This window comes from Rhinolophus sinicus, linkage group LG03, assembly GCF_036562045.2.
Source record: "Rhinolophus sinicus isolate RSC01 linkage group LG03, ASM3656204v1, whole genome shotgun sequence".
Taxonomy (NCBI): domain Eukaryota; kingdom Metazoa; phylum Chordata; class Mammalia; order Chiroptera; family Rhinolophidae; genus Rhinolophus; species Rhinolophus sinicus.
In genome coordinates, this window is record NC_133753.1 from 150,864,305 (window position 1) to 150,879,220 (window position 14,916).

Genomic DNA, 14,916 nt, shown 5'->3' on the forward strand with positions numbered 1-14,916 from the left:
ATTATTTCTACAATAAAATAGCATTTTATGTCAGTTTGTGTTATGTAGTTGTTATGTAGTTGAAGTCACGTGTTATGTAGTTGAAGTACTAAAGACTGACTTTTGATTGTAAAATTTGGGGTGGTGAAATTAATCAAGCTGTGAAAAGTTTACACAGATCAATTCCTTCCTTCCATATCGACGGAACCTTTAAGTCTCACATGAAATTTGCTTTTTCTGATTCTTGCTTCATTTATGGGACACAGGCTGTTGGGTTGTCTGACTTCGGATTTAACCTGAAGCTTCGTTAATTATAGGAAAATCAGTTATAATGCAGTATTTTTTCCTCCATATTAAAACACATCCTCTAGAATAGAACTACTCATAAAAACTGATATGTTACACATCAGTGTGAATATATTTGATACTACTGAGTTGTGTTACTGTGTTAACATTTAATAATGGCTAAGATGGCAAATTTTGTTATGTATATTTTACAATTAAAAAAAAAAAAGAGCTTATTGTAGACCTGCTCACCAACACCCATGAAATAAAGGGAGTCCTCTGCACAATTCAATGTTGTTTTATGATTTTAGTTTAAACAGTGTTGTGACCCCCCCTCCCCTTTGATCTGACCCTATTGAATGGTTCATAATATGTTGAACTATGGCAAAACAAAATACTATAAAACCAAGTTCTGGCCAGGTACAGATGACAAATTCAGACTAATGTGACACTGATGAAGAATTTTCAAAGTAATTAAGCACTTAAACAATTTTAACTTCATGAAAAACATTTGCTTTCCACAATTTATTTAATTTGTAATTATGTAATGAGTTTAAGAATTAAAATTTGAAATAGCAGGTGGGGCGATTTCTGACAGCTAAATATTAAGTAGAAATCACACTCTGGAACCACATTTTTAAACAGGTAAAATGAGATATGGGACAGAGTCAAAACTCATTGCTACTCAGCATCTGTTCAGCTTCCTTCTGTAAAGGACAGTACACTATCTGTATTCTTTCACTGCACATAGCATACTGGGAGGGATTTACAGCATCTGTTCAGAATGGATTGTTAAAGGTGGGTAAGAGTTAAATGATTCTCCCGGAATAATGTAATGTTCTCAGGAGTTCAGCCTGAGTCATGCACACTGAAACACAAGTGCTGTCACACCCTTTCCCTGAAGAGGACCCGGGCAAGTTTCCTGCCTGCAGAGCACGAGAGAGCACAGTTCTACCGTTTCCATTTGCTGTTAACATGTGGAGCTGAGGTGAAACCGTGCTCCTTAATTTTATACATTTGATAACGTTTGGGAAACAGGATTCAGGTCATCGAGATGAAAGCCCTCATCTTTGCAGCTGCTGGAGTAACGTTTCTGTCGCTCACTTTTTGTCAAAGCGGTAAGCTCTTTTCTTACAGGGTAGGCTGGAGGTGCTGGTTTGTGTTAGAAGAGTCAACTGAATCTATTTTCTTGGTATTTCACACAAATTGCAACCCAAAAGGCAGAGTTTGATTTTAGTTATTAAAAGGTGGCATCATGGAAGTGAAAATAGCTATAGTTCGTTCACTCTATTCAAACCTTATCAGACTTAGCGTTCTGTATTTATACTTAAAAATTTGTGGCACAGTCAAGATTTTTAGATCTCTACAATTATTTCAAGAATCAATTTGTGAGAAGTTTTTGTTTTGTAAGAATTTCCTCTAACTCAGCAAAGATAGCACTTTCTAAAGAGATTTAAAAAATCCTATATTTGTACCTTCTGATAAGACATAAAGTGGGGAGAACCAGAATATTCCCAGGAAGATTGAGTGGTCTGCTTTCAATAATCAATAATGCTAACAAATTAGTGTTTCTTAATGAAATACCCTTTCTGACTTTCAGTGGTAGCAGGGAGTTTTCCCTACCTTCATATATGATTTTAAAATTTTAGAAATGAAGTCTCCCAAATACTATTATTCAACTCTTAATGTGTTTCCTATTTTCGCCAACATAACATTAACCTGTAATCTCCTGCTTGCTCCAAAATTAACCAATATGGGATAGATCTGTATCCACAACTCCAGTCAACATTATTAGGAGTGGGAGTACTGGGCAGTGGGAGAGCTGGGCATTGGGAGAGCTGGGCAGGGGGAGAGCTGGGCGGGGGAGAGCTGGGCAGGGGGAGAGCTGGGCAGTGGGAGAGCTGGGCAGTGGGAGCGCTGGGCAGAGGAGCAATGAGGGGCAAGAAAACCAAAATTACACAAAAAAGATCCAAACCTTTGTAAAGGAATGTTGTTAAAACTGCCAGTTGGAATCACCGAGGTGGTTGTAGGAGAGTGCTAAGAGAACTTGTGGATAGTAGCATGTGTGGGATTTATGAATAGTATTGAGCGCTATTTCTGGGAGTGGATGAACCAAAATGCAGCAGAATAGCAAAAGAGGTTTGTGGAGGTGGTTCCTTCAAGATGCTGGTGGGGTTTGGTGGAAGTGAAAAGGGGGGATTCAAAGGTAATTGGGTAAAAGGCAGTGAATTTGCTTTCTTCATTAGGGATGGGGGAGAAATGTGAAGTGGCCACAGTCTGTTCCCTGTGGAACAGTGCCTCTCTAAGACGTTTTCCCAGGTTGAAAAACATTTTTGAAACATTATACTGAATGGAAACCTGTATAAAGAACTCAAATAAATTTTTTTTAAAAAATAAAATTTAACAGTGAGTTCTATTCTTAAGGAAAACCAGGTGCTCGAGCATAAAAGACTTATTCAAGCTGAACCAGATCAGCTGGAATTCTCATGGGAAAGAATCAAGACTTTTCCACAGTCAGCGTTCAGTATGTTTTCAGGCAGGATGTCTTGCTCAATCGCAGGAATTCTCTGAAAGCTGACAAACACTTGGTTTCAACAGTTCTCTTATCAGATCCTGAAGGCAAACAACTCGTACAGTATGTTCCTCAGCCACCATTTTCAAGCTTTGTGCCTATCTGGAAAGGCACTTCTTTTTGGGTGATGTCAGACACAAGAATTTTCCAAAATGCAAAAGTGAGCAGAAGGATTTGTGTGGCTGAACTCAAGTGTCACACAACATGCCTCACAGTTCACATCTAAACATAGACACAAACCACCACCACTTCCAAAATTTTCTTTCCTTTTCTTTAATCTGTCTTCCCTTAAACAACACCTGAGCACCTCCCTGCCCCTACTTGTTCAGGCAAAACTCTCCCTCTATGTTACACACTGAATTCAATTTGTGCAATCTCAGCGTGATGAGGTAGGCTTCAATTTCACCAGGGGTGAACTAGCAGAGAGGAAAACAGGAAGAGAAACTGGCTTTAAATGAGAACCAGGTAACTTAGCACCAACCTCAAGTATTCAACATGTAGAAACTCAGAGGTCATGTGAAAAGGAATTGGCAGAGAAATGGTATTTTAAATCGGTAAGTATGAGGTTTAAATTCAGCATAAAATTTCTTAAGGTGACAGAAATTTGAGAGAATCTACTTTCTACACGTGTCAAAGATGAGTTTATGGAAAAATTATATAATGATAAACAGGTTTGAGTATGAAGGTTTGTTTTTGAAATTGCTCTTTCAAGAATTAGGATTATGAATATCAGCAAGCCACGTAAGGCCCAGTGTTTATAGTATGTATTTGTGTTTCTATCCTTTATTTTTTCCATTTCCAACTGCTCAGATCATCATTATCAATTTCATCTTCTGATTTTTCGTCTTGTCTCCCCTTAAAATCTACATTGCCCCTAAAATCTGCCTTTGGATGTTTTCTTTCCTCACATCTCTCCCTAGGCCATCCAACCACTCCTACTAAATTAAACTACAGCCTCTATGCAGACTAAACAAATCCATACTTCTCATTTCGGCTCCACACATAAGTCTTCTAACCTGTCCTGGGACATTTTACATACTACTATCCCATCAGCAACTCAAACTCAGGAATACTCAAAACTGAGATCTCAGCTTCCCCCTGTGCCTTGGACCATCCTCCTCCAAGTCATCTAGAGTAGAAACGTCCAAGTCATGTTTGCCTCCTGACTCTCCAGCACCACGTCCATAGCCAGTTGGATGCCCAGTCCCTTTGAGTCTCCATCAAAGAGTCTCATGTATTCATCTTTACCATTCCACTGCCATTCTCTAGTTCCGTTAACTCACCATCTTGAATTTCAATGATTACAGTAGACTCCAAATCAGGCCCCCTCGCCTCCAATTTCTTATCTTTTCAGTCTACTCTTTGCACTATCACCAAAGTCGTCTTAAACACAAATTATATAATGGTTGTGTTAGTTTTCCATTGCTGCTATCACAAATCACCATCGTGGCTTAAAGCAAAACATTGTATTTCTGGAGGTTACAAGTCTGTTCCTTCTAGAGGGTCGAGGGGAGAATCTGTTTTCTCGCCTTTTTCAGCTGCTAGAAGCTACTTGCATTCCTTGGTTCATGGCTCTTTCTTCCATCTTCAAAGTCAGCATCATAGCATCTTTAAATGTCTCTTTCTTTGACTTTGACTCTCTTGCCTCCCTCTTATAAGGACTCTTATGGTTACACTGGGCCCATGAGGACAATCCAGGATATTCTTCCCATCTCAAGATCCTTAATCACATCTGCAAAATCACTTTTGCCATGTAAGGTAACACTTTTACATGCTCCATACATTATTAGCACATGGAATCTTTGGGGCACCATTGTGCCATCTACCACAATGGTCATCTCTCTGTGCATACTTTTTTTATTGTACAACTCCAGCATCTATCAATGGACACATGATCTCTTAGGACAGTTTAAAGGTCCTTCAGAGATTTGGCTGTAAGCTCATGTTTCAACTTCATCTCTCAGATGCACTTTATTAGCATAAGACAATACATTTTTGTGTATCATTTTCACTACTAATCTGAGAGTTGAAGACAGGGATGGAGTTTATTTAAAAGTTTATGCAATCAAGTAGGCAATAAACATTTGTTGAATTAACTTATCTGACATTCCCGGATCCCATGCCGGCCCACAGTAAGCCCTTGCCCATTCATCATCTACCAGAATCTTATTCATCTATGAAATTCTAACTCTTTACAAACCTCACTCATCTTTCCTTACATTTATATTTTCCTTGACATTTTGCTCAAACATCTAAATCTGTTAACTATTGTCTGAGTGCCGATACAGTTTATAATCAACATGACATTGGCCTAAAATGGTCTGATGTACTATTTTTGTTTCCTCCAACAGCATTACAAATTACTTACATGTAAGGAAATGTCATCAAGGTTTTGCTCCTGCATGGGCTAGCATGATGCTGGGGCATAGCATATGCCTGTTGATTGCCTGAACTATAATGATTTTTAAAAAATAAAAATGATTCTAAATTTTAAAACTACAGAAATTATGTAGCATAATACATTTAGTTTTATTTCCTTCTGAACCATAGATATGGGTCAGCAAAATACCATTTGTTAATACTTCTTTTTCATTACAGGATTGGAAAATGATTCAGACAACTTGGCAGAGCCAATGTTATCTATTAAGACCTTTCGTGGAGCCCCCCCAAATTCTTTTGAAGAGTTCCCCCTTTCGGCCATAGAAGGTTGGACAGGAACCAAAAGTGTAAATATTAAGTGCCCTGAAGAAAGAGTTTCAAATCTCCACGTCAGTAATGCTACCATGGGGTATCTGAGCAGCTCCTTAAGTACCAAACTGATACCCGCCATCTACATCCTGCTGTTCGCAGTAGGTGTGCCAGCCAACGCAGTGACCCTGTGGATGCTCTTCTTCAGGACCAGACCAATCTGTATGACCATCTTCTACATCAACTTGGCCATTGCAGATTTTCTTTTGTGTGCCACACTGCCCTTTAAAATAGCTTACCATCTCAGTGGGAACAATTGGGTATTTGGAGAGTTCATGTGTCGGGCCACCACGGTCATCTTTTATGGCAACATGTACTGCTCCATTCTGCTCCTCACCTGCCTCAGCATCAGTCGCTACCTAGCCATTGTCCATCCTTTCACTTACCGGGGGCTGCCCAAGCGCACCTATGCCTTGGTAACATGTGGATTGGTGTGGGCTACAGTTTTCTTATACATGTTGCCATTTTTCATCCTGAAGCAGGAGTATTATCTTGTCCAGCTGGACATTACCACCTGCCATGATGTCCACAACACATGCGAGTCTTCATCTCCCTTCCAACTCTACTACTTCATCTCCTTGGCATTCTTTGGATTCTTAATTCCATTTGTGGTCATCATCTACTGCTACACAGCCATCATTCGGACACTTAATACATATGATCAGAGATGGTCGTGGTATGTTAAGGCGAGTCTCCTCATTCTCGTGATCTTTACCATTTGCTTTGCTCCAAGCAATATTATACTTATTATTCACCATGCCACCTACTATTACAACACTGATGGCTTATACTTTATCTATCTCATAGCTTTGTGCCTTGGTAGTCTGAATAGTTGCCTAGATCCATTCTTTTATTTTCTCATGTCAAAAATTAAAGATCACTCCACTGCTTACCTTACAATAGTGAAATCATCTTAGAGAACAAGGAAAGCTATTTGTGAAAACATACCTTCATGGGATAACATGCGCATAAGTGCAAGCAGCTCTATTCTCTAGCTCCATTTTTGAGCTCCTAAGAGATAGTGCTTCAAAATAAAACATTACAAAAGCAATAGCTTTTTAAAAATTTTGATCAGTATTTTAAGAACACCAGTGCAGGAGAAAAGATATCACCACTCTCTTACTGGCAACTGACACATTTGTCTGACTGGTCCTTCAAGCTCTTTATATCTCCATCTTCCCTACTTCTATGAGGTTATTACTTTAGATGACTTGAAGGAGACTAGGTCAAGGGTACAGCATGAGGAGAAGCTAAGATTGCAGTTTTCAGTAACTGGTGTCAATTTTGATTCTTCAGCCTCTCATGTTGATGGCTGCTTCATTAGCTGATGCTATCTTTGTAATGTCTCTCACTAGGATCCATCATCCTAGTCCCACTTTTGCCTTCCAGCCACTCTCTTTACGCCAGCCTATCTATCCTCCATTTTGTGGGCCACTGGCCAGATTATTCTTGCTCAAATATCAGTTTGAATACATCACTCAAAACCCCCAGCTCAAAAACCTCCATTGCCTCTCTACTGCTTTGGAACAAACTATAAATCTTCAGCTTGGCATGCAGAGCTAGCTAACTTTTTAACTCTACTTCCCAATAAACCTTGCCTGTGATAGAGGCACTTGCCAAGCTTCTTGCTTTGCTGTGATTTTTTTCTCTCTCTGCCCCTAACTGGAAAGCTATTTCTAACATGTTTGCCTTAATCCTTTCCATCTCTTGAAGTCCTTGAAAGACTATTCCCTGATTCTCAAGCTAGAAGTTCAGTTTTCTAATCTGAACTTGCACAGCGTTTTCTTGTGTTTTCATTACATCACTTACATACTCATACAGTTCATTTATACACAAGTCTTAATTCCATAAACACTTAAGCACCACGTATAGTAGAGAAGGGCTCGTCCTCTCCCTTCTTTATGCTGCTGGTAGCAGCCCCAGGTCCAGGTCTCCTCACGGTCTGTGGGGCCCAGCTCCATGCTTTATACAGCATGTGGTCAAATGAATGAAAGAATAAAAATCCCAAAGCGTCTTAACGGCATGAAAGCCCACTGAATTCATACTGAGAAAGCAAAGTACTCTGTATGACATGGGACAACATCATTTTTGATTGGGCATGTAAAAAAAGAAAAAAAAAAGGAAGCTAAGTTAAGAATATACTCCTAAAGTCATTTAGAAGTTTAAAATAATGCCTCCATTATTTTTGTCTCTTAGACAGTTTTTAATGGGGAAATGATATTTTGTTATAAACGCCCATTATCTTCCTGTAGGTAAATGAGTATATCTCCGTTAGTTTAGGGATTAGACAGGAAGTAAGCTATTAGTGATTAAGGGCATGAAGGATTGCTGAGATAAATTTTCAAGTCTGTAGGAATGTACTTTGACCATATACTCTGTAGTGACTAGCAAAGCAATAAAAAACATTTTAAATGCATAGTTTTGAATATGTAGTTTCTTATTTCATTTGACTTAGGTTAAAAAAAAACATGCACATATGTGTGTGGTTATGTGGAGAATAAAAATCAGGTAAACACGTAAAAGCAAGAAAAATAATCTAAAATAAGTTTTACGATGATGAACACTTCAGTGGAAGGAATTTGTTTCTGCAAATAAAGCCATCATCTGTAATATAGTTTTATCTAGGGAAAACATGCAATAATATTTACTTGTTAAGAGCACGCTTAATTTTTATGCAGCAAATACACATGCAGCAAAACAGACCTTTTGGGGGGTATAATTCAGATGTTCTTAAGCAAAGCCTTCAATTTTAAAATAGCTCACAACTCACTACCTCCAGAGGCAGCAAGTGTTCTCTGCTGTGTGTACCAACATGCCCATTACCCAGAATTTCCTCAAGAGATAAAAGGAATTTGGTGCCTACACAAGGTTATACTTGAAATACCTTGAAATACCATTAACAAGGACTAAGAATCTTCACCAACTTATATCACTGTCATCAACCTTTGATAAAAATGAGCATCCATTCTAAGAAGATATTATCATTGAAACTTTTAATGCTGTGTACTTTGGCACAAGCTTTGTTGTCTACTGATAATACCAGTAATACAATTTTCTTCTATGATTTTCCAGGGCTGGACTTGGGAAGGCAAGGCACAGAAATAACACCATAAAACACACAACTGGAAACTTCCAGGTATCGAAACAGCAAAGGTTAAAAAAGGAACACAGAAACCCCACCAAATAAACAAAATCAGATTTTTTCCCCCCAGGGAAAGAGAACAGGCTGAGAAAAGAAAGTTTCAAAATTACTGGCCAGAGAAAGAAAACTGTTTAAAAATAGGAATTTAGCCAAATTAGATTCATGGCTTGGAACTGTAGTGTTTTAAATGTGTCAGCTGTTGCCAATATAGTTCAAGACCCTAATTTTACTGGCCAAAGGTAGTTTAATGCCTGAACTAGAACCCAGATCCTAGGCTTATATTTGATGCTGTAATTACACTATTAAAGCTACTGCTTTCATACTCAGGAAGGAGGCACAGCAGAGAGCTGGTGCTGTATAGGCACTTGTGGAAGGCTTCTGGGTTCCTTGGAGCAGGGCTGTGGAGTTCCATCTTGATCTAGAACCCTGAGATTGCAATGCTCTGGAGGGGACCTCCACTGCCTGCCTATGAAAAGTTTGTAGAGTCAGGCTCACCTCAAGGGGAAATAAACCCCCATGTGGCCGTGAGAGGTGAGGAACTCAGGTCTATTTTTACTCTGTACACAGAAGATTCCAACTTTGGTTTGTGGACAGAGCAGGGCCTATGTCTAGTAAGGACTTCGTGACACAGACATCACTCACCCCTTACCTGTGTGGCAGCTAGAGGTGCCCATAACAACATTACCTATATAACTTAAGTACTTTTTTGGGGTGTCAGGCTCCATGCTAAATACTCTAACACTTATATACAGTCATAATCAATGTAATTATATATATGTTGATATGCATTAGATACCAACATAAAATATATTCATTTATTATATTATATATGTATATTATTGAATTCTCACCATAATCCTATAAGACAGGTACTATTATTCTCATTTTACATGTGTGAAAACTGAAGCATAGAGAACTTTGGTGACTTGACTAAAATCCCCAGCTAATTTGTGGCAACGCCAAGATTTGAATGGTGTCTTGTCTTCAAAACAAGTAACTTGTGTCTTCCAATGCCGGTGAGTGTGCTATGTGCCAGGGCCACAGCTACATCAGTGGGGACAGCAGAAGGTGGTCCCCTCCTCCTCATTGACTGGGTCTCCTACTCTCCTCCCGCTGGGATGTGGGAACACAAGGCTTAGATGCGAGTCTCATTCTCCCACTCACAGGCACGGCATTCAACCCAAGCCTCAGGTTCATTCACATCAGATAAGAGAGCACCCACGCTTGCTGTGAGGCTCAATTGAGGAAGATTTCTGCGAGGGTATCTGTAAAGCAGAGGGGGTCAGGCCATGCTACTGCTATCCCTATTGGAAGCCCCTACCTTAGGGAACAGTTTTCTTCACGTTTAATGAGGCAGTTTAGCAGTGTGAACAGAATTTACTTTTTTTTTTTTTTAATTTGAGTGAATTTTTATTAAGTTTTTTTCTTTTCTTTTTTTCATAGGTAATACATGGTATAGAACTAAAAAGATTAGAAAATATATCTTCTTTCTTCACCACTCAATGAGCTTCCCCAGAGGCAATCATTGCTGTACCCTGCTGGGGACTATATGATGCCAAAATATTTCTAATGACTTGAGTTGAAGGTTGTTGCTTTGAAGGGAACACTTGGATTAGAGCAGAAGGTCCTGTTCTAGAAACTAGACTAAGTTACTGTGGGAAGTAGCCCTTTGTGAGCTGTTCACATTTTTTTCTGAAAGTTTAGAAACACTGAGTAAGTAATACATGCACAACCCTGTCAAAATTTTAAAAATCTGAACGGTACAAAAACAGAGTGAAAAAGAAGTCTCCCATTTATATCAGCCTTCTACCTAGTTCACCTTCCAGAAGGAGTCTCCTTCCAGAAGTATTTTATGCACACATAAGTGTAAATATATATGGGGGTGTATCCCATTTTTATGTATGTGGAAGCCTGCTTTTTTCACTTAACAGTACATATACATATTAAAAATTGTCTAATATAAATCCATTCATTTTTTTTATGTATTTCACTGTATGTATATACTGCAATTCATTTAACCAGTCCCCTTCCAATGGACACGTCGGTTGTTTTTGGTCTTTTGCTGTTGCAAACAATGCTATGATAAACATCCTTTTCCATCTGCCATAATGTACCATAATATATGTTTCTGAATCACACAGAATGCAGCATGGTCACAGAACTAATTATTTTGGGGTAACTTGGGACAACTTAGTCTTAGTTTCATTATCTGTGAAATGGTAATAATGATAGTTCATGAGGCTGTTACGTGGATTATCTGAGAATATGCATCAAGTACCTAATATCATGCCTGGCAAACAGCAGGTGATCAATAAATGTTTGCTCTAACCAAAGCTACATTTCCTGTTTCAGATGAGGCAGTTTCTCAGTTCTAAAGACCCATACAGAGGAGACGCTCACCCCTTTTGGGTTTGTTTGGTAGCTATGAGTGGCTAGGTCCCAGGTGGCGTCACTCCCACTCTCCACTGACAGGTTATACAGCCTCACCACTTAGTCCAGTACCCTTCCAATAGTGGCCAGTATCTGTAGGACTCCTTATAATATCACAAGCTCCACAGCCAGATAAAACCTTCTGTTCTTTATGGGGACTCTGGCCAGGTCACAGGTCAGTCTCCTCCTATGCCTAGAACAAACCATGCTGGTACCCATTACCTGCCTGCATCATCCTGCTTTCCACCCACCTAACCAACTCATTTTTACCTTTCAGGCCCAGCTCCTACTCTGTCTCCACGCCAGCTCAGCTTCTCTTAGGATTCTAATCCACAACAATCCCAACCATCTCTGAATCATTCTGTGCATTCCTCATTTTGAGACTTTGCCACATACTTTACTGTTACTTAAGCAGTCTATCTGAGAATGCCTACTGCCTCAATAAATTTCTTAGCATTGAGGATAAAGACAGAGAACATTCAATGGTATCCTGGGTTCCTTGGATCCCCTTTCCCATACCAGATGCTATATATTGCATTATGTACCTACTACATGCTCAGTAAATATCCAATAACTTGGATTCTGAACAGGAACTCACCCACACTGAGTTTTCAGTAAAAGAGTAGAAGCAGTCATCAGCTCTGGAGCTGGCTTTCCCTCAATGTTTGATGGCAGGAAAATGATAGCCCTATCCCTTCCATTCTGATCCACAGGCAATTGCTGGGACAAGAAGCTCATAAGCTTTAGGAAAAATGGTTTTAAAAAAATCCTCCTTTCCACCTTTTTCCTCACCCAGTCTGTAAATTGGAAAAAAACAAAGCTCCTGAGACTCACCACGAGCTTCTGTGACTTAGCTTGGTATAAAACATCCTGGTAGTGCTGAGCGAGCTCTGGGTCGACATCTTTGATCTTAGCAGTAGGTAACATCAGCCCGTCTACAGTTTTTAAAGGATTCCCTTCATCAATAGCTTCGTTGATGTACCCTACAGCCACAATTCCTAGAAAATGAAGAAAAAGTTTTCCTTTTAAGTTACAGTACATTATAAGTTCTCTAGAATTACCAATGGCAAAGATTGAGTTAGCAGGGGAGGGTGGGGAATCCACACACAAAAATGTAAGGGCTAATAAATAAGTATAGCCAAGGATGCAGGAGAAAAGACCAATGTACAAAAATCAGTTGCCTATACACTTGCAATGTGCAGTCTGAAATGAAATCAAGAAAAAAATTCTATTTACAATACATTCCAGTTACAAATACATTATAATTACAAAAAGAACAGACAGGAATAAATTTAACGGAAGAAGCATAAGCTATGTACACTGAAAACCATGGAGCACCATTGAAAAACATTAAAGATGACCTAAAGTAATGGAAAAATAATCTCCTGTTCATAGATTGGAAGACATAATATTAAGATAAAAATACTCCTCAAATGGATCTACAGATTCAATGTAACCCCTATCAAAATCCCAGCTGCCTATTTTTTTTTTTTAACAGAAATTGCCAGGCTGATTCTAAAATTCATATGGAAATGCAAGGGACCAAGAATAAAAAATACAATGTTGAAAAAAGAACCACTATGCTGTATACCTGAAGCTAGTACAAAATAATATTGAATGTCAACTCTAATTAAAAAATAAAAATGTGGTCATGGGATGTAAAGTACAGCATAGGGAATACAGTCAATAGTACTTTAACAGCTATATACGGTATTAGAGGGGTAGTAGACTTGTTGGGGTTATCACTTTCTGAGGGGTGTAAATGTCTAATCACTATGTAGTTTTGTACACCTGAAACTAATAAAAAAGAAAGAAAAAGAACAATGTTGGAGGACTCTTCCAAATTTCAAAACTACAAAGCTATAGTTAATACCGCATGGTACTGCCATAAGGATGGGCATACAGATCAACGGAATAGAATTTAGAGTTCAGACATAAATCCTTACATTGATGATCAATTGATTTTTGACAAGGGTGCCAAGACTAGTTAACAGGAAAATAATAGTCTTTATAACAAATGGCACTGAGTCAACTGGATATCTACATCCATTAGAATGAAGTTGGATTCCCTATTATCACTCCACAAAAAAATAACTCAAAGTGAATCATAGACCTAGAAGTAAAAGGTTAAATTATAAAACCCTTGGAAGAAAATATAGGAGTAAATCTTCGTCACCTTGAATTACGCACTACTTTTCAATGATGATGTCAAAAACACAAACAACAAGAGAAAAAAAATTAAATGAGATGTTATAAAAATTAAAACTTTGTGCTTCAGAGGACACCATCAAAAAAAGTGAAGACAACCTACATAATGGGAGAAAATACTTGCAAGCGCTGTATTTGATAAAGGACTTAGATACCTGTATGCAACTATGCCAAATACATAAGGAACCCTTACAATTCAACACTAAAAAGAAAACCCAATTTAAAATGGGTGAAGGTGGGATGGCCAGATAGCTCAGTTAGAGCGCAGGGCTAACTAATAACACCAACTTGCCAGTTTGATCCCCACATGGGCCACTGTGAGCTGCACCCTCCTTAAAAAAAATAAATAAAATAAAATCGGCGAAGGATTTGAATAGAATTTCTTTAAAGACATTTCTTTTAATAAGCACATGAAAAGATGCTCAATATCATTAGTTTTAGGAAAATGCAAATCCAAATCACAATGAAATACCACTTCATACCCATTTGGATGGCTATAATAAAAAAGAAAATAACAAGTGGTGTGAGGAGGTGGTAAAATTGGAATTCTCATACATTGCTGGTGGGAATGGAAAATGGTACAGTCACCCAGGTAAACAGGCAGTTCCTTAAAATATTAAACACAGAATTACCATATGATCCAGCACGTCCACTTCCAGGTATATACTCAAGGAAACTGAAACCATATGTTCACACAAAAGCTTACACATGTATGTTATAGAAGCAATATTCATAATAGCTAAAAGTAAAAACAACCTAAATATCCATCAACTGATGAATGGATAAACAAAATGTATAGCCATAGAATGAAATATTATTTGACCTAGAAAGGAATATGAAGTATACTGATACATGATACAACATGGATGAACCTTGAAAACATTGTGCTAAGTAACAGAAGCCAGACTCAAAAGGCCACATATTACATGATTCTATTTACATGAAATGTCCAGAATAGGCAAATCCATAGAAACAAAGTAGATTAGTGGTTATTAGGGGATGGAAGGAGGGGAAAACAGGAGTGACTACTAATGGGTATGAAGTTTCTTTTTATGGTGATGAAAATGTTCTGAATTTAGATAGTGGTGATGGTTGTATAACTTTTAAATAATAAAAAGCACCATAAAAACATAATAAAAAGGAAAATTATGGTATAGCAATTATATCTCAATGAAACTGTTATAAAAAGGGGTGATAACTTTACATAAAAGTAGCAGCAAAGATGCTAATTCCTAGTGTAACCCTCACTTAGATAGTAATGCCAAGACATTGGATGATGGAAGCAGAGAATACGAGAGCTGGAAGAATTTAATGTAGACATATAGAGAAAAACAAACAAACAACTGAAGTACAAAGAGGTTTCGATATACATTCTATTCTTGGGATTTCTCTACTTTACCACTGTGTTAAAAAAAATGCCAAAATAGAGGTAGTTATGAAATCAAGCAATTCCATACAGTGTTAGACTAAATTTCCAGGACAATATAGTCCAATACTGTGCAATGGAATGTTCTAGGTTGGAAATGTTCTGTATCTGGGCTATCCAAAATGG

At 38.2% G+C, this 14,916-nt stretch overlaps 2 protein-coding genes across 6 annotated transcripts in view; one reads left to right on the forward strand and one right to left on the reverse strand.

The window, feature by feature from the left end:
• Nucleotides 1–14,916, reverse strand: part of IQGAP2 (IQ motif containing GTPase activating protein 2) — a 267,396-nt gene that overhangs the window by 74,093 nt on the left and 178,387 nt on the right. For both annotated transcript variants that reach the window (XM_074328812.1, XM_019728145.2), the window contains exon 13: nt 11,991–12,154. In XM_074328812.1, the coding sequence (XP_074184913.1) occupies nt 11,991–12,154 (164 nt within the window). The remainder of the gene's footprint in view (nt 1–11,990; nt 12,155–14,916) is intronic.
• Nucleotides 1,165–10,694, forward strand: F2RL2 (coagulation factor II thrombin receptor like 2). 4 transcript variants are annotated; one of them, XR_012495082.1, is made up of 5 exons: nt 1,165–1,382; nt 5,435–6,270; nt 8,657–8,720; nt 9,634–9,742; nt 10,170–10,694. XR_012495082.1 is itself a non-coding variant. In XM_074328814.1 (4 exons), exons 1-3 carry the CDS (start codon nt 1,319–1,321, stop codon nt 8,687–8,689), a joined length of 933 nt encoding a protein of 310 aa, XP_074184915.1. In that variant the 5' UTR covers nt 1,165–1,318; the 3' UTR covers nt 8,690–8,720; nt 10,170–10,694. The 4 variants fall into 4 exon arrangements, 3 of the variants coding, with proteins under 3 accessions (XP_074184915.1, XP_074184914.1, XP_019583705.2); XM_074328814.1 differs by lacking the exon at nt 9,634–9,742; XM_074328813.1 differs by lacking the exon at nt 10,170–10,694 and having other exon boundaries at nt 9,634–9,928.